General features: G+C 53.0%; 2 protein-coding genes across 11 annotated transcripts in view; one reads left to right on the top strand and one right to left on the bottom strand.

Annotated features, from left to right (window-relative positions):
* Positions 1 to 21,343, bottom strand: part of LOC143677389 (uncharacterized) — a 55,630-nt gene extending 34,287 nt beyond the window's left edge. For 3 of the 9 annotated variants that reach the window (XR_013172578.1, XR_013172579.1, XM_077153255.1), the window contains exons 1-3: positions 20,522 to 21,343; positions 16,561 to 16,699; positions 6,771 to 6,833 (exon numbers count right to left, since the gene is read on the bottom strand). Coding sequence is in view for 5 of the 9 variants with exons in the window: in XM_077153255.1 (XP_077009370.1) it covers positions 6,771 to 6,833; positions 16,561 to 16,699; positions 20,522 to 20,858 (539 nt within the window). In the remaining 4 variants the exon portion in view is untranslated. Of the gene's footprint in view, positions 1 to 75; positions 5,843 to 6,770; positions 6,834 to 16,560; positions 16,700 to 20,521 lie in introns of those variants that run through there. The other 6 variants (XR_013172580.1, XR_013172581.1, XM_077153256.1 and 3 more) reach the window with 4 other exon arrangements.
* Positions 21,031 to 26,350, top strand: part of LOC143677392 (uncharacterized) — a 37,937-nt gene continuing 32,617 nt past the window's right edge. The window contains exons 1-2 of one of the 2 annotated variants that reach the window (XM_077153262.1): positions 21,031 to 21,956; positions 25,744 to 25,843. In XM_077153262.1, coding sequence (XP_077009377.1) covers positions 21,812 to 21,956; positions 25,744 to 25,843 — 245 coding nt within the window. In that variant the 5' untranslated portion in view covers positions 21,031 to 21,811. The remainder of the gene's footprint in view (positions 21,957 to 25,743; positions 25,844 to 26,350) is intronic. The other variant, XM_077153263.1, reaches the window with a different exon arrangement.

Raw genomic sequence — 26,350 nt, 5'->3', positions numbered from 1 at the left:
CTCTCTGTCTCACCCTCCCTCCCTCCCTCCCTCCCTCCCTTGGCCCCTCCCTTCCTCCCTCCCCAATCACTCCTACCCTCTCTCCCCTTCCCTCCTTGCCTCCCTATCCCCTCCTCTCCCTCCAGCCTCCCCTCCTCCAGGTCCCTGCAGATCCTGGACTAGATGGCAGGATAAGGAAGGGGAAGAGGCCTTGCATTGCCCCGACCATGGTTCCATGTATATGTCTGAACCCTGTGAGGTGAAAAATCTAATTTCAAATTTTGCTTCAAACAACAAACCAGTGTTGTTGTCTGTATCATTTGTTGCCATCTCATTTACTGACTAAATAAACCTCCGCCTTGGTGTCGGTGCCTTCCTTATAAGACTTAAAGGTGGGGGCCAGTTTCCACCAGGTGTCTCCAGGTTCCCGCCCCCACCCCCGGGGCCTCCTGCCCCTGAGGATGCTCCTTCAAATGCAACTATTTCCTGACATGCCCAGAGCTTCTGGATACTGTTCTGGGACCACAGCAGGATTTTGCTAAAATGCCATAAATTAATTTAGGAAAGACCCTTCCAGCCTATAGCAGAGTCTCTGGTGTCCGTCCTGAGCCTGCTGCAGACACTCTCAATGAACTGCCCTTGCTCCCTGCCCACCACCTGCAGTGCTCTCTGGGCCTTTTCATGGGATTCTGTCTGTCCCTGCATCTGTTACTGGGGCAGGCAGCTGGGGCCACTATTAGGGCCTGAGGTGTGGGTAGCAGAAGTAGCCCAGGGGGCCCTGCATGGGGGCAGCTGGAGGAGACACAGGGGTTGGACGTTGCCCAGGCCCTCGGTCACTCCTGGGGGACCCAGCCCGCTGGCTCTGAGCAGGCAGCGTGACAGGTGGGAGGGAGGTGGAGACACCCATGTCTGTAGGAAGCAGGTGAGGGCCCCACCCACCCAGGCAGCACCCACATCGGCACCAACCCCAGGGGGGTCCATGCTCACATGGAGGCTGGCCCTCGCAGCACGGCCCCCATCCCCAGCATCCCCCTGCACATTCATGGGGGGCCTGTCACACCTGCTCTATTCTATGCCTGGCCCCTTGTCGAAGTCTCTGTTCCAACACCCCAGGCAGGTGCACCCTGCCCGCGAGCCCACCTGGCCTTCCCACCATCCTGAACCCTGAGTGGAACCCAGACCCAGAGGGCACTAGTGGCAAGGGGCCCGAGCCCAGTCGGCAGGGCAGTGAAGCAAGCCAGGGCCTCCAAGGAGCTTGCCCAGTCTCACCAGGGAAGGGCCATCTAGGCTTAGGCACTGGTGAACACACCTGGCCTGGGCTTTGTTGTGGGGGGCAGATGCACGTGAATGCATAAAGAAAGGGCTCCTTGACTTGCCCTGTGGGGTATAGGGCATCCCAGGTCCCTGTCTTGTGAAGACCATTGGCACCATCAATGCTGTTCTCCGTGGGGGAAGAAGGGCTGAGGGCTGCTGCCAGTGGGGGCTGGACATACCAGTTACAGGGAGGAGCTGGGATGCTCTACAGTGAGGCCCCTCCCCAGCGTGGCCATGGATGGACTGGGATTCTGGGGCTGCAGAGAGAAGGGCCTGGTGGCCTAAGGCTGCCATAGAGGAGGGGCTTCAGCAACATGTCAGTGCACTCTGGGGACCCAACCCCAGCCTCTGTCCCTGACTCTGGGCCAGGAAGCTCCCACCCCATTTTGCATCTCTGCAGACAGAAGCTGAGCTGGGCTAAGCAGGGACAGGCCGTATCCTTCCCAGTCCAGGGAATGAAGGACGCTGCCCCCCACCTGCCCCACGGAGGAGGCCCCACCGTGCTCTGCTGGGAGGGGTGTGGGCAGTAGGGGCCATGTGGCTGTCCCATCCTGGAGGTGGCTTGGTACCCTAGAAGGATGGCCACACTGCATGCGGTGGGTGGTCAGCTGCAGTATGCCCCCGTGGAGTCATTGGGGGAATCAGGGGGCTCTTTTCAAGGACCCAGGGCTCCCCACTCCACCAGCGCCTGGCCACTGGGCCTGGCCTTCACCTGTCTCATGTCCTTCCCATGCTCAGGCCACAGAACCACCCATTTCCTACTGTGTCTAAAACTGGTCTCAAACCTCCCCGGGCACCTTACCTCATAGTGTCCCCGGGGCGCCGGAGGGTGTGGCTTGCTCATGAGGCTACCAGGGGACTGTGGGGGTTGTCAGGATTGTTGGGGGCTATGGGGAGCTGGGGGGCTGTGGCTGCAGTCAGGGTCTCCTGTAGTGGCTGTGCCCAGAGCACAAGCTGGCAGCCCAGCCGAGGGCCAGACATTGCAGCCAGGTGGGGAGCTGCGCTGGGTCAGCGAGGGGCACTCCCGGGATGACCCCCACTCCTAAATCATGTGGGGCACCTCCGAGAGGTCTCCACGAGGCAAGGGGCAAGGACTCGAGGCCCTGCAGTCCCCATGCACACCGCTCTGCATCGTGGAACCAACACAGGTGACCCTGGCATGGCAGGTGGACACGCGGGCGGCAGCTCATGGAGAGGGCAGCAGGGGGGCAGGACCTTCAGTTTCCTTTCCAACACCGGGTATCAACTGGAGAAACCCACCACGGCCTTCTGGAGCACCCACAAATCGATGTCCCGGGGAAGCTAACTAAAGCTGTGGATGCCGAGCCGCCGCCGACCCCAACACCCTGCATCTGTCCCCTTTCTCTCTGACATTCCTCGTGGGCCCCCTTGGAAGGACCTCCATCCCAGCTCCATGCGCCCCCACCCTGGGGCGCCTGCCCCTTCACTTCCCACTGTGTGTGGAAATTGGCTCCTGAATCCCCCACCACCCTGGGCAGTGCTGAGGCCGCCCTCTGAGAATCGAGTTGGTTTGGGGGGTCCCACCTGCAGGGGAGGGGTGAGGCTGCAAAGAGAGAGCCGGCAGAGAGAGAGCCGGCAGGGCAGACAGAGGCAGGGCGGGTACAGCCTAGGTGCTGGCAGGCAGGGAACAGGGGTCCAGAAAGGAGCTGAGGGAGGGTGGGGGCTGCAGCAGGGCCAGGGACAGGGGTGGGTGGACCCAGGAGAGGCCCTTGGCAGAAAGGCCTGTTGACCCAGGTCACTGCGGGCAGCTGTATCCTGAGAGGCAAGGGGGAGGCTTCCTACAGACGCTGGGGGTGCTGTCGCTTCTGGGTGAGGGGATGGCATCCCCGGGTCTGTGGCGGGGAATGCAGGGCAATCTTGAGGACAGCCCAGAAGGCTAGGGAGAGCAGGAGCAATGTGTCAGCCGCTCCAGCCACCCTGGACTGCATGGACCTGAGATCCTGCTCAGGGCCGGGCTGCCAATGCCCTGCAGACCAGAGGGTCCCAAGCATGTGAGCTGCTGGTTTCCATCACGCGACTTTCCCCCCAGTGACTTTACTCCCAGGGGGAAGAACAAAACGAGACAAAATAAAGTGTCAATGGCTGAGAGATTCGAAACAGAGTTGAGAGGTTATCCTGGAGGTTATTCTTATGCATCATCTAGATGTCACCTTTTTAGTTAAGGTGTAATGGAGAGGCTGGAGGGAACTGCCTGAAAATGTAGAGCTGTGATCCAGTAGCCATGCCTCTCGAAGATGACTGTATGATGATATAGCTCTGGCAATGTGACTGTGTGATTGTGAAAACCTTGTGTCTGACACTTCTCTCATCTACCTTATCAACACATGAGTAAAACGTATGGATAAAAAATAAATAAATAATAGGGGGAACAAATATTGTAACACACACACAAAATTCCAACACCATACTTTGAGGATTGGAAAAGCTAACTACTAAATTCATATGGAAGACCACGAAGAGCTAAAAGCATCCTAAAAAAGAAGAATGGAGTGGGAGGATTAACACTTCCTGACTTTAAAACCTACTATAAAGCCACAGTGGTCAAAATAGCATGGTACTGGCACAAAGACAGAAGCATTAACCAATAGAATCAAATTGAGAGTGCAGAAATACACCACCAACTGTATTGGTCAACTGAAGTCTGACAAGGCCCCCAAATCGTCTGAACTGGGACAAAATAGTCTTTTCAATAATAGAGCATGGAAGAACTGGATGTCTATAGCCAAGAGAAAGAAAGAGGAACCCTCTCTTACACTCTCCACAAAAATTAACTCAAAGTGGATCAAACACCTAAATACAAGAACTAGCACCATAAAGCTTCTAGAAGAACATGTAGGGAAACATCTTCAAGACCTAGCATTAGGAGATAGCTTCCTAAACTTGATACCCAAAGCACAAATAGATAGATGGGAACTCCTCAAATTCAAATGTTTCTGCATCTCCAAAGATCCTGTCAGAAAGGTGAAGAGCCAATCAATGGGAGAAAATATTTGGGAAATCACATATCAGACAAAGGTTTGATTTCCTGTATATACAAAGAAATCATACAACTCAACAACAAAAGAACAAACAACCCAATTATAAAATGGCCTAAAGATGTGAACAGACATTTTTCTGAAGAGCAAATACAGATGGCTAAGGACAGGTAATGGTGGCACAGTGGCAGAGTTCTCGCCTGCCATGCTGGAGACCCGGGTTTGATACCTAGTGCCTGCCCACGCCAAAAAAAATAAAAATACAGATGGGTCAAAAGCTATGAAGAGGACTGGTCATGGTGCCTCAGCAGGCAGAGTTCTCACCTGCCATGCCTGAGACCCAGGTTCAATGACCAGTGCCTGCCCAGGCAAAAAAATAAAAAAAGCATGGAAGAGATGCTCATTTTCATTGGCTATAATGGAAATGCAGATCAAGACTACAATGAGATACCAGCTCACACCTATTAACAAACAGGAAACTATAAATGTTGGAGAGGATGTGGAGAAAACGGGACACTTAGGCATTGCTGGTGGGAATGTATAATGGTGCAGCCAATATGGAAGACTGTTTAGTAGTTGCTTAGGAAACTAAATATCAAGTTGCCCTATGACCCAGAATAGCACTACTTGGTACATACCCAAAAGAGCTGAAAGCAATGAAAGAGCTGAAAGCAATGACACAACAGACATTTGCACACCAATGTCCACAGCAGCATTATTCACAATCACAAAAAGTTGGAAACAAACCAAATGCCCATCAACATATGAGTGGATCAACAAAATGTGGTATATATATATATATATATATGATGGAATATCATGCAGCAGTAAGACAAAATGACGTCCTGAAGCACATGACAAGATGGATGAGTCTTGAGGACATAATGTGATGAGTGAAATTAGCCAGACAGAAAAAGACAGTTACTGTATAATTCTACTTTTATGACCAGCATAAAGGTATCATCAGAGGCATATAATACAGAATACAGGGGACTTTGAGATACATAGAAGCTGGAGATGGGTAAACCATTAGCTAATGAGGTTGAACTCCAATGTAAGGGAATAGATAAGAGTGAAGGTGGTTTCCCAGTGGGTCTGTATATAATATGACCATATCAAAGATGAACAAGATTGAAAGGGGTTGTATAGGCTACGTGTCCCACTGATTAACACTAGAAATATCAATTAGTTTTCACAAGAATTACTTCAAAGATATGATTCTTGTACAAAGAGTGTTTAATCCATGGTACAGGGAAAACTGCAATGGCATGTTATGAGCTATGTTTAAAAGGAAACCATCAGCACTACCACAGCACTAGCACAGGTAAATAATGGGGTGAGGGACAGGGGTTAAGAGGAAGTCTAGATGTCCTATTTCATGAGGGTGTGTTTATTGGTTTTCTTTCTCTTGGAAATGATGAAATTATCTAAAATTGAGAATGTTGATGGACTGTGAACTTGGGACCCGATGCATGATGCCTGATCAATGCAGGTAGCTGAAGGATGCACTGACGGAGAAGTATGGGGTACATACTTAGGAACGCAGGTTGCTGCTACAAAAGGGAACAAAGTCAGGAGGCATGCAACGACGTTAACGAACATGTGTGAGACAAAGTAAGCCAGAAACAAAAAAAAACAATAGATGTGGTCACCTTTAGAAAATGCTTATAAGAAAACAGGGCCAAGGCTGCAAGCTTTTAGAACAGACACATTAAGTCAGGAGTAGTGATTATCATCTCTGGATTGTGAGGTGCTGTTTTATACATATAACCTGGTATTTAGCAATAAGAACGAAGCCCAACAGGTTGGGGTTAAAGTAATTCAGAATGTAGGGGTAAGGAAGACAGTGTCTATATTTTAGAACCACACATACTCTTTGAGATCAATAAAGAAAGGCTTATTTGGTCTGGAACTGAAATTTTCTGTAGTGCATAATCTAATTCAACCTATCTGTATAACTCATTTGAACAACTGAAACACAGAGACCCCAGAATAAGAAAGAGGTCCTTTAATCATGCATCAATTGCTGTAATACCCAGATACATCCTAGAGTATATTAAGCAGATAATCAAAAAGTATTAGCAAAGTCTGCTGAAGGATGGGAGAAAGCTTAGACTACCTATAGGCATGCCTAAGAGTTACTTCTTGTGGACCTCCATTGTTGCTCAGATGTGGCCTCAGTCTCTCTAAAGCCCAACTCTGCAAGTGAAATCATTGCCTTCCCCCTATGTGAGACATGATATCCAGGGGTGAAAGGGTCCCTGGCCATGTAGGAGACCACTCCTAGGGATGAATCCAGACCTGGCACTGTGGGATCAAAAATTCCATCCTGACCAAAAGGGGGAAAACGTGTAACTAATAAAGTATCAGTGGCAGAGAGTATTCAAATAGACTTGAGAGGCTCCTCAGGAGGTTGGTCTCATACAAGCTTCAATTAGACATTGCTATCTATCATAACATGCCAAACCCAAATTTACATACCAACGCAGGGAAGTGACCAGAAGTAAGGTGCTGGAAAAGGCCTCGATTCCTTCAGCAAACACGCTGTAAGAAAAGAGATAACAAGCTGAAAGAGGTTGGGAGAGAGGAAGACGTACAGGGGCAGCGCCACCTCGAAGAGACTTGAAGGCACTGCCTGAATGCCAGCTCTGTGATGGCAAGCATGGCCCTGGAAGCAGAAATGAGAAGCAAAAGCAGCCTGCAGGCTCTGGAGCAGGTGGAGGGGTGCTCTCTCCTCCTCAAATGCTTCGCCCAGGGAGGCCACAGCTGTCGGTGCAGAAACTACAGGAGAAACACCACCATCTCCTCTGGCCACAGGAGATGCAAAGAAGGAAAGGAGGAAAGGGCAGCTGGGAAAGGGAGCCTGAACCCTGAACCCACTCAGGGCTCACCGTGCACATGGGGACCAGCAGAAGGAAGGACTGAGCATGCAGTCCAGACCCCTGCTGGCCACTCCCTTTTAAAAAGCAGGGAACATGGAACACCTGCAGAATGGTGCCCACACCAGTGTTGACACACCCCAAAGCGTCAGACAGCCAATATGATGACCTGCCATGGCTGTGCCCTGTCAGGGAAAGTGCACCAGCCTGCATGGACAATAGGGGAAATCGCAACAGAGAAACTGGCACTATAAAACAGAAAAACAAAAGGAAATTTTAAAATTAAGAAAATACAAGACCTGTAAATAAACTATTGGCAGAGCTCATCAGCAGAACAAAAATGACAGAGAAAAGAGGCGTTGAATTGGGGGCGGATCAACAGAAATCAGTGAAGCCATGAAAGAAAGAATAATGTCTAAAATATGTGAACAGAGCTACAGGGAGCTGTGGGGCAACATTGGAAGGTCCGACACAGGCAAAACTGGAGAACCACAGGAGACAAGGAAAAGGTTGTGAAAAAACAGTGAGCAAAAATGTCCCAAATGGAAAAAAAAAGTCACAAATTTGATGACAGACATAAATTTACAGATTCCAGAACCAAAGGGCATGCTAAACAAAACAAATTCAAAGAAAACCATGCCCATGCAAATCATAATGAAATGGGAAAAAAATGAAAAATAAAGAGGAAAAATCTTGAAGCAGCGAGAGAGAAATAACCCCAATACATACAGGAGCACAATTCAAATCACCATGAACTGCTGGCAGAAAACAGAGGCCAGAAGACAGCAGGACAACATATTAAACTGGAGATGAAAGAAAGGACCAGCCCTGAATCCAATATCCAGTGAAGCCATCCTTCAGGAAGGCAGGCAGAAGAGTAGCACTCTTACAAAAGGAGGAGAAGGGCACCTCTGAGCAGCACAAATGCTCCCCACTCAAGGCCCAGCTATCCACCTAGGGCCCCTCTCTCTACCCAGGGTCCCACTCTCCATCCAGCCCCACATTCTATGCAGGGCCCCAATCTCCAACCAGCCCCACTCTCCACCCAACCATGCTCTCCACCCAGTCCCACTCTCTAGCCATCCCACTCTCAATCCCAGCACTGCTCACAGATCTCTGCAGTCTGAAAGCAGCAGGCACCAGTGCAAAATGCGTCTCCTGGCAGAAGGAGCAGTAGGAAATGCAAGGACAACAAGACATAGGCACCTGTGTACTGACGTTCTGCCCACCCCAAATTTCCTCCCCAAAGGATATGAAACAACAAAAAAGGAAAAGTGCATTCGACATATACCACACACCCACAGCACAACCTGAAGAGAGTGTGGGAACAACAAGACAACTGTGATCAAAGAGGGGAAAGCACACCAAAGCTTGAAGCACGGCTTCTCACGTTTTCTCGCATCCCCAGTGGGTGAGCCAAGCTGGGCCAGGAAAACCCGGAGAAGGACCAGGAGCTACAAAAGCTACAGCCAAAAAGCTGCAAGCCTGAACATCCTGAGGTGCTCCAGGCACTTCAGAGTCCAACCAGGAAGGGGACACAACTGAACTGATGGGGTAGCAGAGCTTAAAAAGATGGCACCGTGCAAAAGGCATGTCTTCTGGAGAAGAAAAAGGCAGGAGGAGCAAGAGGATATTAAAGGGAAAACGAGAATGAGGGGAAGGAACTTGCAAAACAAGACTACTTTGAAATCAGAGCACACACAACTCCGGGTGTCCACCACCCCAGCAGCGCCTGGACTTCACATGGCTGCCAGGAGGGGGTGGCAGGGAGCCGGGGAGCCCACAGACCACTATCCTCTCCTAAAGGAAGGACCCCACAATGCAACTGCCAAAGCATAAGGAGGCAAGCTCTCATACCAGGAACAGGAAAATGCCCCACTCCAGGAAAACAACCAGGAGACAGAATTAAACTATCAGTCCACATAGCAAACAAGCATTTAAGAAAAACAACAACAAAAACACTCTGAAGCAAGAGTGCAAAACCAAGTGGAGATGAACCAAAGAAGAATGAAATGCAAATAGCGCTCAGTGACTTCATGCAAGGAATGGAAGAAAAATGCAAAATCATTACAGAAAGGAAAAATGAATCACAAAGTGCCCAAGGGAGAACAGATTTAAATGATTCCCAATAAGGAACACTGAAGGCAGTAAAGCCCCATGAGAGTGAAAATGAAATGACAAAAAAAGAGTAAGGGAGGAAACATGAAAATGGAAGCCAGCAAAGAAAGAGGTACATTCATATTACCAGACTCCCTGAAGAAGAAAAGGAAAACAATGGAACCGGACCAATATTTAAAATTATGATGCACAAACCTTCCAAAAATAGAACAGAACTTACATATTGGAAGGACTGACTGAGTGCCTGAGGAAATTAATTGAAAACAACCAACTCTGAAACACATCCTAAGAAACCTATTAGATTTTAAAGAAAAAGGTAAAATCCCTAAGGATACCAAATAAAACCATAAAATAATAAGAAAATTGAAACAATTACACTGGTATTGGACTTTTCAAACCCTGCATGCAAAGCAAGGCAATGATGAAGCAGTCTCTTCTAAAAACTCAACACAATGAAGTATAAACCAAGGATGACCTATTCAGAGAGCAGCAAGGGTATGGAAAAACAGTTCAACCTGCAAATGTTTTAGAAATCCTGTGTACAGCAGCCCTTTTTAAGGGATCTACCAGAGCAGGGCTGGGCAAACTTCTCAGGAAAGAGCCAGAAAATAATAAGCGGCTCAGGCTCCGCGGGTGGGCACAGACTGTGGTGACAGAGCCCGGAGCATGGAGGGCCTGGAGGCCTGGGCTGGGGCGCAAGGGCAGCCGGGCAGCCTGCTCCTGGTCAGCAAGCAGGGCCAACACCACCTGCTGGGCTTTCCATAGACAGCAGCCTGCAGGGGATTCTAAGATGTCTACATTTTATACAAGGGGAGGTAACATTAACTTAGGTAGATGATAAAACACGTAGGCCTATACATCATAAACCTACAGTCACCATTGGGAGAGAAAGCCAAAACATCAGTACATAAAATAAAATGGAATGGAAAAAAAAAACCTTCAAATAATCCAAAGGAAAGTGGGAATAGAGGAACAAGGGGACAAAACTAGTAAAAGTACATACACAAAACAAACACTAAAGAGACAGCCCCAAGCTCAGAAACACCCACAGTTACACTAAATGCAAACGGGTTAGTCCACTGCGGTCCACAGTGGCAGCCCTGAGTGATTTGTGGCCATTTCCATTTAAGGTCATTAAGGTTAAAAAGAAAACTTAACAAGTTCAGTTCCTTTGTCACACCAGTCACATTTCAAGGGGTATTAAGCCACAAAGATGGACAGGCCAGAAGCAGAAAACTTCTACCAGAGCAGAAAGTCCTGCTAGCTAGTGTGTGGTGAGAACTGCCAATTAAAAGGCAGAGGTGGCAGGAGAGGTCAAACAGCAAGTGCATGCCTCCTACAAGAGTTACACTTCCAAATAAAGCCTCTATGTGGAAGCAAATGAAGAGACCCTTACGCTATGCAAGCCACAGACTGTGCAGGCTGGAGCAGTGGAGCCACAAGAAAGGAGAACACAGAAATGGAAACAGGGCTCATGGGGATGGAGCCATGGGAGAGGAGGGAGCAGCGATGGAGACATGGCTCAGGTGGATGGAGCCACGTGAGAGGAGGAAGCAGCAATGGAGACATGGCTCATGGGATGGAGCCACAGGAGGGGAGAGCCCAGCGATGGAGACATGGCTCATAGAGAGACCCACAACAGATACATGTGCATGGCTGGCACAACCTCAAAATGCATGAGGCAAAACTGATGGAACGAGAGGAACAGGCAGTGCAACTGCCCTCCTCTTAACAACTGACAGATCTGACCAAAACCAGCCAAGCCAGGACACAGGCCCACTCTGCCAGCACCTCGGCTCACTGGCCTGGAAACAGGACCCCCAAGGTGGAGGCTCTTTCACCAGGCATAGGGCAAGCCAAGGATCAAAACCATGTGCTGCTGTTCTCTGCCCATGGGCAGCCACCCGCCATGCAGCCTGAAGAAAGCCAGGGAAGGACAGCACAGCACTGCACACATGGCACCCGGAAGTGCCCACATGGCCTCCACGCAGTGTCTGAGCACAGGGAGAATGGGCGGCAGCCTGGGAGGCTGCAATAGGGGACATTTCCTGGATGTCATCACACCTCAGCTGGGAGCTGGGAATGGTGGGACGGGACGGCTCTGGGGGCTCCTGGACCATCCTCTCTACCATCACACGAATGTCTGAAATTCACACAAGAAAAAATTTGCTGCAGACCTCCATGCCGAACCTGGCAGGAGCGTTACAGGCCATGTTCCACTGCCCGGAGCCATGGGCCAGGCTGCCAGAGGAGCGCTGGGAGAATACGCCTGGTCTCCAACCTTCTCCATGTCCTCACAGCAAGGCAAGGGGAAACACAGGCAGCCGTTTCCCATGACCGTCCGCTTTGGGGTGCAGTTCAGGGAGGCCAACGCCATGTGGATAGGGCAAGCAGAGCCATCTCTGGTGTCTGCATGTTTCTCAAAGGCAGACGATCACATGTGAATTAGACATTTCATGTCAAAGAGGCTTCATCACTGCAGATGAGAAATTCAGAATGGCTCATGAGAAGATGATCCTTTATAGTGACCTGCCTTGGGAAACTTTCAGCTAACAGGGTATAAAATTTCTCAGTGAGTTATCCTGGGGCACTGCTTCTAGCACTGCCACCCCACCGGGCAGAAAAGGGGGCATGGCTGGGGCAGCTGGGCATCAACCTCTGTCTGCCCTGGCACTGGGGGCAGGGAGTGGACCCCAGCAACCTCAGGCACCAGGACAGCCCCATCTTTGCCCCCTTGCCACCCACAGGGTGGCCATGAGGGGCTCAGGGGAAAGCTCAGGATGGCAAGGCCCTGGGATCTGGAGCTCCCAAAGAGGAACAGGGCTAGCCGCTCAAAGCCCAGGACACATGTGGACATGGCGCTGAGGAGAGGAGTCTACAAAACAAGAGCCCCGGGCTGAGGGTGTGGCTCCCAGCACCCCTAGGCCATGCCTCCTCCACCAAGCACCTCTGCCCATAGCCCTGAGACTCTCCTGCCCCCTGGCCTGTGGACCCAATGGCACCCCTGTCAGAAACTACACATCTGTTCCTCCAGAAACCCACATGCAAGAAAGGATCAGTTTCTAACTCAAAAATAAGAAGAACAGGAAGACAATAGAAATAGATCTTTTATTATAACTTCCTTCAAATATATTCCTCATAGGAACGTTCAAGAAAAATATTCTGGAAAAAAACAAATTTGAAATGCTGGCAAGAGACAGCACAGGGAATTAAAGGCAAAACCTAAATAACACCAAACAAACTGAAGGCATGTCCCCTGCTTTCTGACTCCACAATTCCAAGGGTCAGGGCCTGAGGGAGGAAGCTGGCCTCAGGCTGAGGGAAGAGGAGCTAGCAGGGCCAGCCAGGACACTGACCCCCAGCCAGCCAGGCCATTCCCTGACCACCAAGGTCTGGGTGACCTACGTCAGAACCAATGTGGATACCAGACTGGAGGGAGTGGGCAGAAAGGACGGCCTTAAAGGAAAAAGACCCGGGTTCAATTCCCAGCCCATGCACTTCCCAAACAAACAAAAAACCAACAAAACAAACAGAAGAATTCAACAAATGGTGCTTCAATAAGGGGATACTCACATGGAAAAAGAATGAAATTTGACCCTTGCCATACAGCACGCGCACGTGCGCGTGCACACACACACACACACACACACAAAGCCAACAGTAAGACCCAGAGGTGTGCACTCAATTGCAATTTTAACACCATATTTTGCTCTGGGATATCCCAGTTCTATTTTACTCTGAGGTCAACTCTGGCCCAAAAGGAGGAAGTCACAGGATCAAATGAGGCATCAACAAGCCAGCACCATGCCCTGTCCAGGGCAGTACCACAGCCATGGTGGCCACACGGTCATGGCCCTGACACCACTGGCAGGGCAGTGCCACCCCGCCTCAAGGGGAGTTTCAGCCAGCCTCAAGGGGCCAACCCGGCACTCTCCACACCACTCTCCACAGTGTCCCACAAGTCTCCCATGCTCAGGAGAGTTCTATCTTCTCCATCATGCCAGCTTCCACTCCCCCCCAATTTTGAGGCTCCCCTCCACTACAAAGGGCCCACCCTGAATCCCAATTAGCATCCTCTGGAGTCCTTGTCCACATGAACCACACCAGGATCCACTGAACACTTGTTTCCCTCCTGGCTCCTAAAAGTTATCTAGAGAGTTATCAAGGTGCTGCTGGGAACCCTGCAAACCCCAGCCTCATGACCCCGAGAGCCTGCCAGGATCGGGGGGGTGCTGCTTCTCTCCTGGGCTGACCCAAGTGCTCTCCTGCTCTCTTCAGAGCCCAGGTTTTCCCAGTCCTCTCTCTACCAGCAGAGGAAGTGGTGAAGCCGGGATCCGAGCCCTGTCTCCTTGCTAGGCTGCCCTTCCCCAGCAAGCCAGGAAGACTCTGTTAAAAAGAACTGAAGTGTCCTCCCTTAAATGAGGATCACACATTCACGGGAGATAAAACACAATGGCAGGAGATCGGCCTAAGATTAATTTCTAGGAAATTACATACCCACACTTTGGGCCCTTTCAGAGAAAGAGGACTTCAGATTAATCAGAATAGTGAACTTTATGCGTACTTGTTAACAATGACAAGAGGACTGAATAAAACCATGACCAAGCACACCTGACCTCTCCCATTTCTCTCCATACCCAAGGGTGTCCCTCTCCACAGTCACTGGTCCCTCACTAACCCCCTTTCACATCACACCCAATGGTCTGCACAAAACGATGGGGGAAGTCCAATGGACATACAGCAGCACCCCGCTACCCTGAGAGAAACATCTAGAGCTCTCACAGAGCCCAAGACCTGCCAGGACTGCTGTGCCGCAGTCTTCAGCTTTGTCTCCTGCTTACAACCCAGCCATCCGCACCCTCAAGCAGGCAGATTTCCAATCATATCATCACTATTAATCCTGGAAAACATTCTTCTTCCAGCTTTCATGCATTCATTTATTTTGTAATTAATTCATAAGCACTTGCTAATCTGTCAGGCCCCAAGCTGGAAGCAAGCGATTTGAGGTGAACCTGAACCAGGGAGGAAGCTGTTCACAATTCCAGCCAGACAGAAGCAAGGACAAGCTCAGCAGCAGGGACACAAGTTCCTGGCATCCCAGAGCAATGCCATACACCGGCTGCTCTGACCTTGGACACGGGGGCCTGAGCAGAGGCTCACCATTCAGGAAAGCCATGGAGGCAGCAAGGCCTCAGCCTTGCCAACCGCCTTGGGCTCCTGGGAGCTCTCGGCTGAAGGCAGCCCATCCGCCTCATCCCACTGGCCCCTGGGCCTGGCTGATGCTGCCACAGTGCAGACATGCAGGCTTTGGTGAGTGTGTGAAACTCTGAGGAGCAACTGAGCATGGCCAGCTGGTCTTCTCGGCTGAGCCTGGCCGACTGGCCTTCTCCACTGAGCATGACCTCTGGGCAGTGCAGGGGCCAGGAATGCCTGCAACCCAGAGCTCTGAGTATCAGTCTTTAAAACACTCAAACGCTAGGTCAAAGACATACTAGCAACAGCATCACCAATTCACAAGCCTCCATGGAGGGCAGCTCCATTTGCCTCCATCAACACTGACAACATAAATAAAAGTTAAGAACCGAGAGAAAGAAGCAATTGTCACGCACCAAACCATCTCCAAGCTGACCGTCCTCCATTTTACACTGCTACCAAGCCTCTGGAACTCTCCAGGAGGCTAACAACACCAGGCCAGAGAGGACAGGGGCAGCAGAGCTGCACGTAGGCCATAGGACAGTGCAGTGAGTGATGTGGTCACTTAGGCAGTTTCTGAAAATCATAACATTTATCAACCCTGTATATTAGAGTTCTCTAGAGAAACAGAATCAATAGGAAATATCTGTAAATATAAAATTTATAAAACCGTCTCATGTAACTGTGGGAATGTAGAGTCCAAAATCCATAGGGCAGGCTGTGAAGCTGAGGACTCCGACGGAGGGTCTAGAAGAATGCCACAGGAGAGGCTCCCCAGCTGAAGCAGGAAGGGAGCCTGTCTCTTCTGAATCCTCCTTAAAAGGCTTCCAGTGATTAGATTAACCCTGACTCATTGCAGGGGACATTTCATCTGGCTGGTTACAAATGAAATCAGCTGTGGATGCAGCCAATGTGATTGTGACTGAATTCTAAGAAATGTCCTCACAGCGACACAAAGGCCAGCACTTCCCAACCAGACAAACAGGTACCAGCACCTGGCCAAGTGGACACATGAACCTGACAATGACAAACATTGTACCCTGATATTTCATTCCTGGGAATTTATCGAAGGGACATGAAAGGCAGGTACTGAGAGGACTTTGCACAAGAATGGTCACAGAAGTACTGCTTGTGACAGACAAAACTAGACACCACTGTATTTCCATCAGCAAGAAAATGGATAGGCTGCAGGATTCCCATGCCATGCTCAGTTATAAAAATGAGTGAACTGCTGAAAAGGTAACGACGTGGAATAATCTCAAAAACATTCTGCAAAGTGAAAGAAACCAAAACTAAGTTTATTTTCTGCTGGATTTCCATTTTTAAGTTATACTACCAGAAAAGCCAATGAGAACTGAGCTGACTGGAGGGAAGAGAAGCCTTAAAGCCAATGTACTCAGCTAAAGCTGCAACTTGACATGGCACCTGCTCTCACCCAAGATGACAGGAAGAAGGGAGCTGAGAGAGCTGCACAGCTTGGTGGGCTCTGGCCACACAGCCTGAGGACACTCGCCAGCCTACCAGGACCCAAAGACCCCTGCTGACATCCTCCTGCCACTTGCCTCTCCTGCCCAGACACCACAGGCCCCACAGGCTAGCGCTCCCTCCACCTCAGCCAATTACTGGCTCCTGCTGCCATAAACCCTCCACCTGCTGCCCAAGAACAGTGACCTCGCCCCATTATGGAACAGGACTGCACGGGAAGAGCATGGGACACGGGTTGAATGAGGTTGAGAAATGCCAGGACGACATCCCAGTTCTATCCCAGGGCTCTCACAGACCCACAGAAAGCATGGCCTGCCTCACCCTCCAACCTCGACCCCTGAACCCAGAAGTCTGTGGAGGGATGGACTGCAGGGAGATGCACTCGGACAGACAAGGGCCTGGGTCTCCACTGCCTGAGGCTTTCTCCCCCTGGAGAGCAGCCCCAAGCACAGACACACCCAAGCACACATGCTGGCCGCTGGGAGATAAAACACCACGTCTACCTTGGCATCTCTGCATGGCATCCCCACCGGTGCATCCAGGGGCTCATCTACACTTTTGTTCTGTGTGCCTAACAGCCCTGAAGCAACACTTACCAGCAGAGGCTGCCCAGAACCAGCCACCGGAGCCTGGCAGTGCTGCCCAGAGGAGTAGGGAGGTGCGAGCATGCAGCAGCCATGGGAAGCAGCTCATCTGATACAACTCCCGCAGCCGGTTCTTCTGCAGGTTTTCTGGCTGGAAAGAAGAAAAAAGTGAAAAACCATTAGACACAGAAAATGCTCGACAGCTGTGTACAGACCGACCTGTACAAACTGCCTCCACAAAGGGGATACCCCAACCTGGCAAAGCGCAGCCCCTGGACCGTGAACCCCGGCCCACAGCCCCCCACCTCCCAGGTACAACTCAGGCACCTGGCCTCAGGGGCATGCCGTGGGACCCTGGGGAGGAAGATGTGGCGGGGCACCTTGGGGCGGGTTAAGAGGCACAGGGACACTCGGGGTTCACCATGCAGACCCTGGGTGGGGGGGGTCATTGCAAGGACCCTAGGGGAGAATGCAGTGGGGACCCAGGGAGGGGTGTCACACTGCTAACCCATGCAGGCACATGGTGGGAACCCCAGGGTATGGATACCACAGAGACACTAGGACTGAATGCATGGGGACCGTGGAGGGTGGACACTGCAGGGCACAAGGGAGGGTGGACACCACGGGGACCTGGGAGTGGATACCATGGGGGACCTGGGATGGACCGCCTTGGGATCCACGGAGGGTGGAGGCCACAGGGACCTGTGGTAGACTCTGTGGGGACCTGGGCTGAAGGGATGAGGACCGTGGAGGCTGGATGCTGTGGGGACTGTGGAGGGTGGACACCGTGGGAACCATGGAGGGTTGACGCCATGGGGACCTGGCATAGATGGTGTGTGGACCTGGGAGCAGATGCTGTAGGGACCTGGGGTGGATGCCGCAGAAAACACAGAGGTTGGATGCATGGGGACTGTGGAGGTTGGATGCCACAGGGACCTGGGGTGGAGGGTGGGAGCCATGGGGATCTGAGGTCAATGCCTTGAGGACCTGGGCTTGACGCTGTGGGGACTATGGAGGGTGGATACTGCAGTGACCTGGGCTGGACACCCTGGGAACCACGGAGAGTGGATGTCACAGGGACCTTGGCTCCTAACAAGGAGGATGTGCCCACTGGAGAAGGGAGACGTTCAGAGTCCTCGCCTGCCCACTGGCACGGTGGGGCCACCTTGGAGGGTGGCTTCAAGGACATGGGGGAAGCAGTGTTGGGCAGTGGACACCTGTGTGAGTGTCTCTGGAGGCCCCAGGAGGCGACGAGGATGTGCTTTTTCGCACGGCCCTGCCCTGGCCTGCCACCTCTGGGAAGCTGGAATCCCTGGCTCTGTGGTGCTTATAAAGCAGAAACTTCACACACACCATGAAGGGGACTGTATGAGAGGGGCGGTGGCATTCACGGGGTCAGCAGTAAATGTCGGGGCATTGAGGACAGAGAAGCCCCAGCCCTGCTGCAGGGATTTGGGCCTTGGGCACCTGGTCAGGACTGCCCAGGCAGTGACAGCATGTGGCACCCTGCAAAAGGGAGGACTGCCCTGCAGCCGGGGCAGCTCAGCCTTGCCTGGTCCCCGTCACTCCTCCCTGGGCCGCAGGGCTGCCCACCAGTGCCCACCATGGTCTGCTGGCCCTGCCCAGGCCAAGAAGCTGAGAAGAAGACTCTGGGATGTGCGTGAGGAGGTCTCAGGATGGGACCTCGGCACTAAAGCCCACTTGAGCACCGGCCCCAGATGGGACACGCTCCAAGTACCTGAGATGTGGGTGGGTCCTGGAGGCCCCCTCAGGACAGACACACAGCCAGGACCCAGCCAGCAGGTTTCACACCAGGCAGAAAGCCAGGAAGTGACCATCCACGCACCTGGGAGTCAAGGGTAGTGCCAAATTCAGTGTAGCCCACCCAGCACCAGCACCAGCACCAGCACCTGCTCCTCCTTCCTTCTCTTCACGCACGGCTAGAACCAGCAGACACCATGAAAAGATAAAATACACAACCGAAAAGGGGCACGGGATGTGAACACACTCAGAAGCCCACGAAGAGATGCTCAGCTCACCAGTCACTAGGGACACACAACCCAGACCACAAGAGACCACCTCATACCACTCAGATGCCCATAACCATCATCAGGAGTTAACCTTTCAAAAAACAATGACAACACCAAGGAAACCCCGGATACTGTGTCAACACGAGGGACACCCAAGTCAGTAGGCTAAGCCCTTGATCCTGAGGCTTACTCTTGTGACGCTTATGTAGGGAGCAGAGAAGCTTAGCCTACCTATAGGCATGCCTACGAGTTACTTCTGGAGGACCTCTTTTGTTGCTCAGATGCGGCCTCACCCTCTTGAAGCCCAATTCTGTAAGTGAAATCATTGCCCTCCCCCTAAGTGGGACCTGACATCCAGGGGTGAAAGTCTCCCCAGTGATGTTGGAGGTGACTCCAGGGATGAGTCTGGCCCTGGCACCGTGGGATCAACAATGTCTTCCGGACCAAAATGGGGAAAAGAAGTGTTAACAAATAAGGTATCAGTGGCTGAGAGTTCAAATAGAATTGAGAGGCTCCTCTGGAGATCACTCTTACGCATGCTGCGTTTACACATTGCCACCTATCATACCTTGCCAAACCCCAACCAAAACCGTTCCTGCCAATCCTAAACAACATCTCGGGCAACACATAAAAATAGACAAAGGTTCCATGCACTAGGGTAACTTTCAGTAACCTACAACCTTCACGTGAGTCCCTGGACCAGAGAAATACAGAGGGCCCAGCCCTTCCAGAACATCAACTCGTTCCATCCCCCATCCCATGTTATCGACAGTCTCTTCCAACGTGAAAGAGTCAAAAAGGCATAGCCCAGATAGCCCTAAAGAGTGGGAGGAAGACCAAAGATGATGATGGAATTATACAGAGAAGGTAGGGTTTAAGAAAGGAGTATGACTGCAGAATCATTAAATCGATGTCACTTTTGGTCTCCAGTATCTTAAGCAGCTAGAAGTAAATACTTCAAATTGTAGACCTGTAACCCACACCAAAATCTGGAAGCTGTTCTACAAATGTGCCTTGAAACTTGCGGCTCTTTTCTATGTCACATTTCTCAACAACAACAACAACAAAAAGCAATGACAAGCCCTGGCAAAGATGGGAGAACTGGAACCTAGCGCGGCCACTGCGGGGACCTGTGCGGCAACTCCGGAAAGCAGTAAACAACTCGCCTGTGCCAGCACCCCACTCCCTGTGTGCGTGCTCCAAGAGCTGGAAAGCCGCCGAGAACACCTGCACGTGGTGAGCACTGCAACTCCCTCCACAAGGGCCGCACAGCGGGGACCACGTGGGCGTCCACCACGGAAGACCCACACACAAACGGGACCAGCCATAGGACAGGGCGCTGTCGCGCCACCAAAGGAGCAAAGGCCTGACGCGCGGGAGAGAAGCGGACACGGAACGAGGGACGCGGTCAGCTCCAAGTACTGAAGCGCCCAGAGTAGGGACATCCTAGAGAAGGGGCAGACTGTGGTCGCCAGGCCTGGGGGTGACACGGGGTGACTGCGGGGTGACAAAGTGTTCTAAAGTAGATTAATGCAATGGTGGCGCCAGTTTGTAAAGACGCTACACACCACGGCGTGGTAGGCTTTAAACGGGCGCTTTTACGGTATATAAACTGCATCTCCGTTAAAGATAGGTATAAAAGAAATTTAAGATATAAATTTGCACAGCATTTAAGTAAAACGGGTTAAAAAAAAGGATGAAGCAAACAGAAGGGGGGGTAAGTTTGGGGTCCGGGCTCCAGACTCCAGGGTCGTATTCCCGGGGCCGTATCAGGGACAGGTTTTCGGTATCCGAGGGGGCCACGGGTTCTGGGTGGGGCAAGCGACCCAGAGTTCGGGCTGTGAAGCGGCACTCGGGGACAGAACTCGGGGTTCAGAGCTCGGGGGCCCTGCGGCCCGCGCCCCCCAACCCTCGTCCGCCATCCGACGGCGGTGGGCACTCACGTGTTCCAAGGCGAGTCCATGATGAAGGTGACCAGCAGGACCGCGGCGCCCCGACGGCCGCTCGACCCGGGGGGTCGGGCTCTTCGGTGCTGCCGGGCCGGTCTCGGAGGCAGCCGCGGGCATCAGCCGCGCCTGGGGGCGGCCCCGCAGCCATCGCGGTGGGCGGAGGCGCAGCAGGTGCGGAGCCTTTGGATTCCTGCCGGGAAACTTCTGGCAGTCGTGGCCGCCGCCTCCTGCTGAGTGCAAGTCCCCCCCCTAGGAAGGCGGGGGTCGTCCTGGTTGCTCCCGTGTCTGTCGGTCCGAACCCCTCACGGGCCCTGCCCCGCCCCCGCCCCATGCGGGGAGGAGACGCCCTTAAAGGGGCCGCGTCGACTGTTGCCTGAGGCCGGCGAGCTGCTCTGCAGCCCCGATTCCTGCGTGAGACTCCGGGGAGCAGAGGACCAGGCCGTGAGGTCAGTTTGGCGCAGGGGGCAGAACCTCTTGGTCTCCGCGCCAGGGAGGTGGGGGGCGGTGGGGAAGCCCGCGGGGGGCTCGACCTGACTGACAGGCGAGCGCCGAGGGGCGGGGCGGGACTTGCACTCAGCAGGAGGCAGCTGCGGCTTCCACTGCGAGAAGTGTCCCGGTGCGGAGACCAACAGGTTCTGCCCCCATTTAAGGCTCGCTGGCTGCAGTTTTGTCCGCTGCCCCGCGCAGTCTCTCGCCTCAGCAGGCCCTCAGCGTGAGGTGCAGTCCCACCGGGTGGTCCGCGCGGAGCCGTTAGGCTCGGGCAGGGAAACGGTTAGGGAAACTTCTAACCGTCAGCGCCGCCGCCGCCGCCGCCGCCTCGGGCTGAGTGTAAGTCCCGCCCCGCCCCTCGGAAGGTGGGGGTCGTCCTGGGCGCGCGCGTGTCAGTCAAATCGAACCCCTCGCGGGCCGTTCCCCACCGCCACCCGGCGCGGAGACCAAGAGATTCTGCCCCGTGCGACAAACTGACCTCACGGCCTGGTCCTCTGCTTCCGGAGACTCACAAGCAGGAATCGGGGCTGCAGAGCAGCTATCGGGCCTCCGGCGCCCGCCGCACACGGTCCCTTTAAGGGAGTCTCCTCGCCGCGTGGGACGGGGCGGGGCAGGGCCCGCGAGGGGTTTGGACCGACAGACACCGGAGCAACCAGGACGGCCCCCGCTTTCCAAGGGGCGGGACTTGCACTCAGCAGGAGGCTGCGGCCACGGTTGCCCGAAGTTTCCTGGCAGGAATCTAACCGCTCCGCGCCGGCTGCACCGGCCCCGGCCCTCTACCCACCGCGATGCGCCATGGGGCCGCCCCTAGGCGGGGTTGATGCCCCGCGGCTGCCTCCGAGACCGGCCGGGCAGCGCCGAAGAGCCTGGGCGGGTCGAGCGGCCGTCGGGGCGCCGCGGTCCTGCTGGTCACCGCCATCATGGACTCGCCTTGGAACACGTGAGTGCCCGCCGCCGTCGGATGGCGGGCGAGAGGTGGGGGGCGCGGGCCGCAGGGCCCCCGAGCTCTGAACCCCGAATTCTGTCCCCGAGTGCTGCTTCCCAGCCCGAACTCTGGGCCCCTTGCACCGCCCAGAACCCGTGGCCCCCTCGGATACCGAAAACCTGTCCCTGAATACGACCCTGGGAATACCACCCTGGAGTCTGGAGCCCGGACCCCAAACTTACCCCCTTCCGTTTGCTTCATCCTTTTTTTTAACCCGTTTTACTTAAATGCTGTGCAAATTTATATCTTAAATTTCTTTTATACCTATCTTTAACGGAGATGCAGTTTATATACCGTAAAAGCGCCCGTTTAAAGCCTACCACGCCGTGGTGTGTAGCGTCTTTACAAACTGGTGCCACCATTACATTAATCTACTTCAGAACACTTTGCCACCCCGCAGTCACCCCGTGTCACCCCCAGGCGTGGCGACCACAGTCTGCCCCTGTCTCTAGGATGCCCCTACTCTGGGTGCTTCAGTACCTGGAGCTGACGGCGTTCGGTGTCTGCTTCTCTCCCGCGCGTCAGGCCTTTGCTCCTTTGGTGGCGCGACAGCGCCCTGTCCTATGGCTGGTCCCGTTTGTGTGCGGGTCTTCTGTGGTGGACGCCCACGTGGCCCCCGCTGTGCGGCCCTTGTGGAAAGAGTTGCAGTGCTCACCACGTGCAGGTGTTCTCGGCGGCTTTCCAGCTCTTGGAGCACGCACACAGGGAGTGGGGTGCTGGCACAGGCGAGTTGTTTACTGCTTTCCGGAGTTGCCGCACAGGTCCCCGCAGCGGCTGCACGTGGTTTCAGTTCTCCCATCTTTGCCAGGGCTTGTCATTGCTTTTTCGTTGTTGAGAAATGTGGCATAGAAAAGAGCAGTAAGCTTCAAGGCACATTTGTAGAACAGCTTTCAGATTTTGGTGTGGGTTACAATTCCACAATTTGAGGTTTTTACTTCTAGCTGCTTGAGATACTGGAGACCAAAAGTGACATCGATTTAATGATTCTGCAGCCATACTCCTTTGTTAAACCCTACCTTCTCTGTATAATTCAATCTCCATCTTTGGTCTTCCTCCCACTCTTTAGGGATATGCCCTTTTTAACTCTTTCACTGTTGGAAGGGACTGTCGATAATATGGGGTAGGGGGATGGAAGGAACGAATTGATGTTCTGGAAGGGCTGGGCCCTCTGTATTTCTCTGGTCCAGGGACTCATGTGGAGGTTGTAGGTTACTGAAAGTTACCCTAGTGCATGGAACCTTTGTCTATTTTTATGTGTTGCCCGAGATGTTGTTTAGGATTGGCAGGAATGGTTTTGGTTGGGGTTTGGTAAGTTATGATAGATAGCAATGTCTAAACGCAGCATGCCTAAGAATGACCTCCAGAGGAGCCTCTCAATTCTATTTGAACTCTCAGCCACTGATACCTTATTTGTTAACACTTCTTTTCCCCATTGGTCTGGAAGACATGTTGATCCCACGGTGCCAGGGCCAGGCTCATCCCTGGAGTCACCTCCGACATTGCCAGGGAGACTTTCACCCCTGGATGTCAGGTCCCACTTAGGGGGAGGGCAATGATTTCACTTACAGAGGTGGGCTTCAAGAGGGTGAGGCCACATCTGAGCAACAAAAGAGATCCTCCAGAAGTAACTCGTAGGCATGCCTATAGGTAGGCTAAGCTTCTCTGCTCCCAACATAAGCATCACAAGAGTAAGCCTCAGGATCAAGGGCTTAGCCTACTGACTTGGGTGTCCCTCGTGTTGACACAGTATCCGGGGTTTCCCTGGTGTTGTCATTGTTTTTTGAAAGGTTAACTCCTGATGATGGTTATGGGCATCTGAGTGGTATGAGGTGGTCTCTTGTGGTCTGGGTTGTGTGTCCCTAGTGACTGGTGAGCTGAGCATCTCTTCGTGGGCTTCTGAGTGTGTTCATATCCCGTGCCCCTTTTCAGTTTTGTGTTTATCTTTTGATGGTGTCTGCTGGTTCTAGCCATGCGTGAAGAGGAGGAAAGAGGGGCTGGTTCTGGTGCTGGTGCTGGGTGGGCTGCACTGAGTTTGGCACTACCCTGGCTTCCCAGATGCATGGATGGTCACTTCCTGGCCTTCTGCCTGGTGTGACAACTGCTGGCTGGGTACTGGCTGTGTGTCTGTCCTGAGGGGACCTCCAGGACCCACCCACATCTCAGGTACTTGGAGCCTGTCCCACCTGGGGCCGGTGCCAAGTGGGCTTTAGTGCCGAGGTCCCATCCTAAGGCCTCCTTACACACATCCCAGAGTCTTCTTCCCGGCTTCTTGGCCTGGCCAGGGCCAGCAGTCCATGGCAGGCACTGGTGGGCTTCCCTTTGGCCCAGGGTGGAGTGACAGGGACCAGACAAGGCTGAGCTGCCCCAGCTGCAGGGCAGTCCTCCCTTGTGCAGGGTGCTGCATGCTGTCATTGCCTGGGCAGTCCTGACCAGGTGCCCTAGGCCCAAATCCCTTCAGCAGGGCTGGGGCTTCTCTGTCCTCAAAGTCCCGACATTTACTGCTGACCCCGTGAATGCCACCCCCCCTCCTTAACAGTCCCCTTCGTGGTGTGTGTGAAGTTTCTGCTTTATAAGCACCACAGAGCCAGGGATTCCAGCTTCCCAGAGATGGCAGGCCAGGGCAGGGCCGTGCAGAAAAGCACATCCTCATTGCCTCCCAGGGCCTCCAAAGACACTCACACAGGTGCCCACTGCCTGACACTACTTCCCCCACGTCCTTGCTGCCACCCTCCAAGGTGGGCCCACTGTGCCAGTGAGCTGGCGAGGACTCTGAACATTTCCCTTCTCCAGTGGGCGCATCCTCCTTGTTCGGAGCCAAAGTCCCTGTGACATCCACCCTCTGTGGTTCCCAGGGTGTCCACCCCAGGTCACTGCAATGTCCACCATGCATAGTCCCCACAGCATCCAGCCCAGGTCCTCAAGGTGTCGAGCTCAGGTCCCCATGGTTCCCACCCTCCACGGTTCTCACAGCATCCACCCCAGGTCCCTGTGGCATCCCTCCACAGTCCCCATGCATCCAACCTCTGTGTTTTCAGCGGCATCCACCCCAGGTCCCTACAGTATCCACTGCCAGGTCCACACACCATCCATGCCAGGTCCCCATGGCGTCCACCCTCCATGGTTCCCACGGTGTCCACCCTCCACAGTCCCCACAGCATCCAGACTCCATGGTTTCATCCCTTCATTCCAGGTCCCCACAGAGTCTACCACAGGTCCCTGTGGCCTCCACCCTCCATGGATCCCATGGCATCCATCCCAGGTCCCCTACAGTATCCACTCCCAGGTCCCCATGGTGTCCACCCTCCACAGTCCCCATGCATTCAGCCTTAGTGTCTCTGTGGTATCCATCCCCCCAGGGTTTCCACCATGTGCCTGCATGGATTAGCAGTATGACATCCCTCCCCTAGTCCCCCACTGCATTCTCCCCCAGGGTCCTTGCAGTGACCCCCCCAAGGTCTGCATGGTGAACCCCGAGTGTCCCTGTGCCTGTTAACCACCCCCCAGGTGTCCCCTCTCCCCCCGCCATATCCTCCTCCCCAGGGTCCCACGGCATGCCCAGGAGGCAAGGTGCCTGAGTTGTGCCTGGGAGGTGGGGGACAGTGGGCCAGGGTGCAGGGTCCAGGGGCTGCCCTTTGCCAGGTTGGGGTACCCCCTTGTAGAGGCTGTTTGTACAGGTGGGTCTGTGCACAGCTGTTGGGCATTTTCTGTGTCTAATGATTTTTCACTTTTTTCTTCTTTCCAGCCAGAAAACCTGCAGAAGAACTGGCTGTGGGAGTTTTATCAGGTGATCCTGACCTTTTGGACATGGTGTGCAGTCACTGGAACCTTGCTTTTGATCACTGGTAATCTTTGACATTATTGAGCAACCTTATCCTTGAAGATCTCTCTCTAGTGTTCTGGGTCAGTCTCCCATGTGAGGAAAGTGAGGCTTTGAATTGTGGATTTAAAAGAAAGCAGAAATATCACACTTATCCACTGTTGGTGGGAATGTCAAAGGGTGCAACCACTGTGGAAGGCAGTTTGGCGGTTCCTCAAAAAGCTGAGTATAGAATTGCCATACGACCCAGCAATACCATTGCTAGGTATCTACTCAAAGGACTTAAGGGCAAAGACACAAACGGACATTTGCACACCAATGTTTATAGCAGCATTATTTACAATTGCAAAGAGATGGAAACAGCCAAAATCTCCATCAACAGAAGAGTGGCTAAACAAACTGTGGTATATACATACGATGGAATATTATGCAGCTTTAAGACAAGATAAACTTATGAACCATGTAATAACATGGATGGACCTAGAGAATATTATGCTGAGTGAATCCAGCCAAAAACTAAAGGACAAATACT

This window comes from Tamandua tetradactyla, chromosome 3, assembly GCF_023851605.1.
Source record: "Tamandua tetradactyla isolate mTamTet1 chromosome 3, mTamTet1.pri, whole genome shotgun sequence".
NCBI lineage: Eukaryota > Metazoa > Chordata > Mammalia > Pilosa > Myrmecophagidae > Tamandua > Tamandua tetradactyla.
The sequence above is the reverse complement of the archived record's forward strand: the minus strand, read 5'-3'. Positions and strand labels throughout refer to the sequence as shown.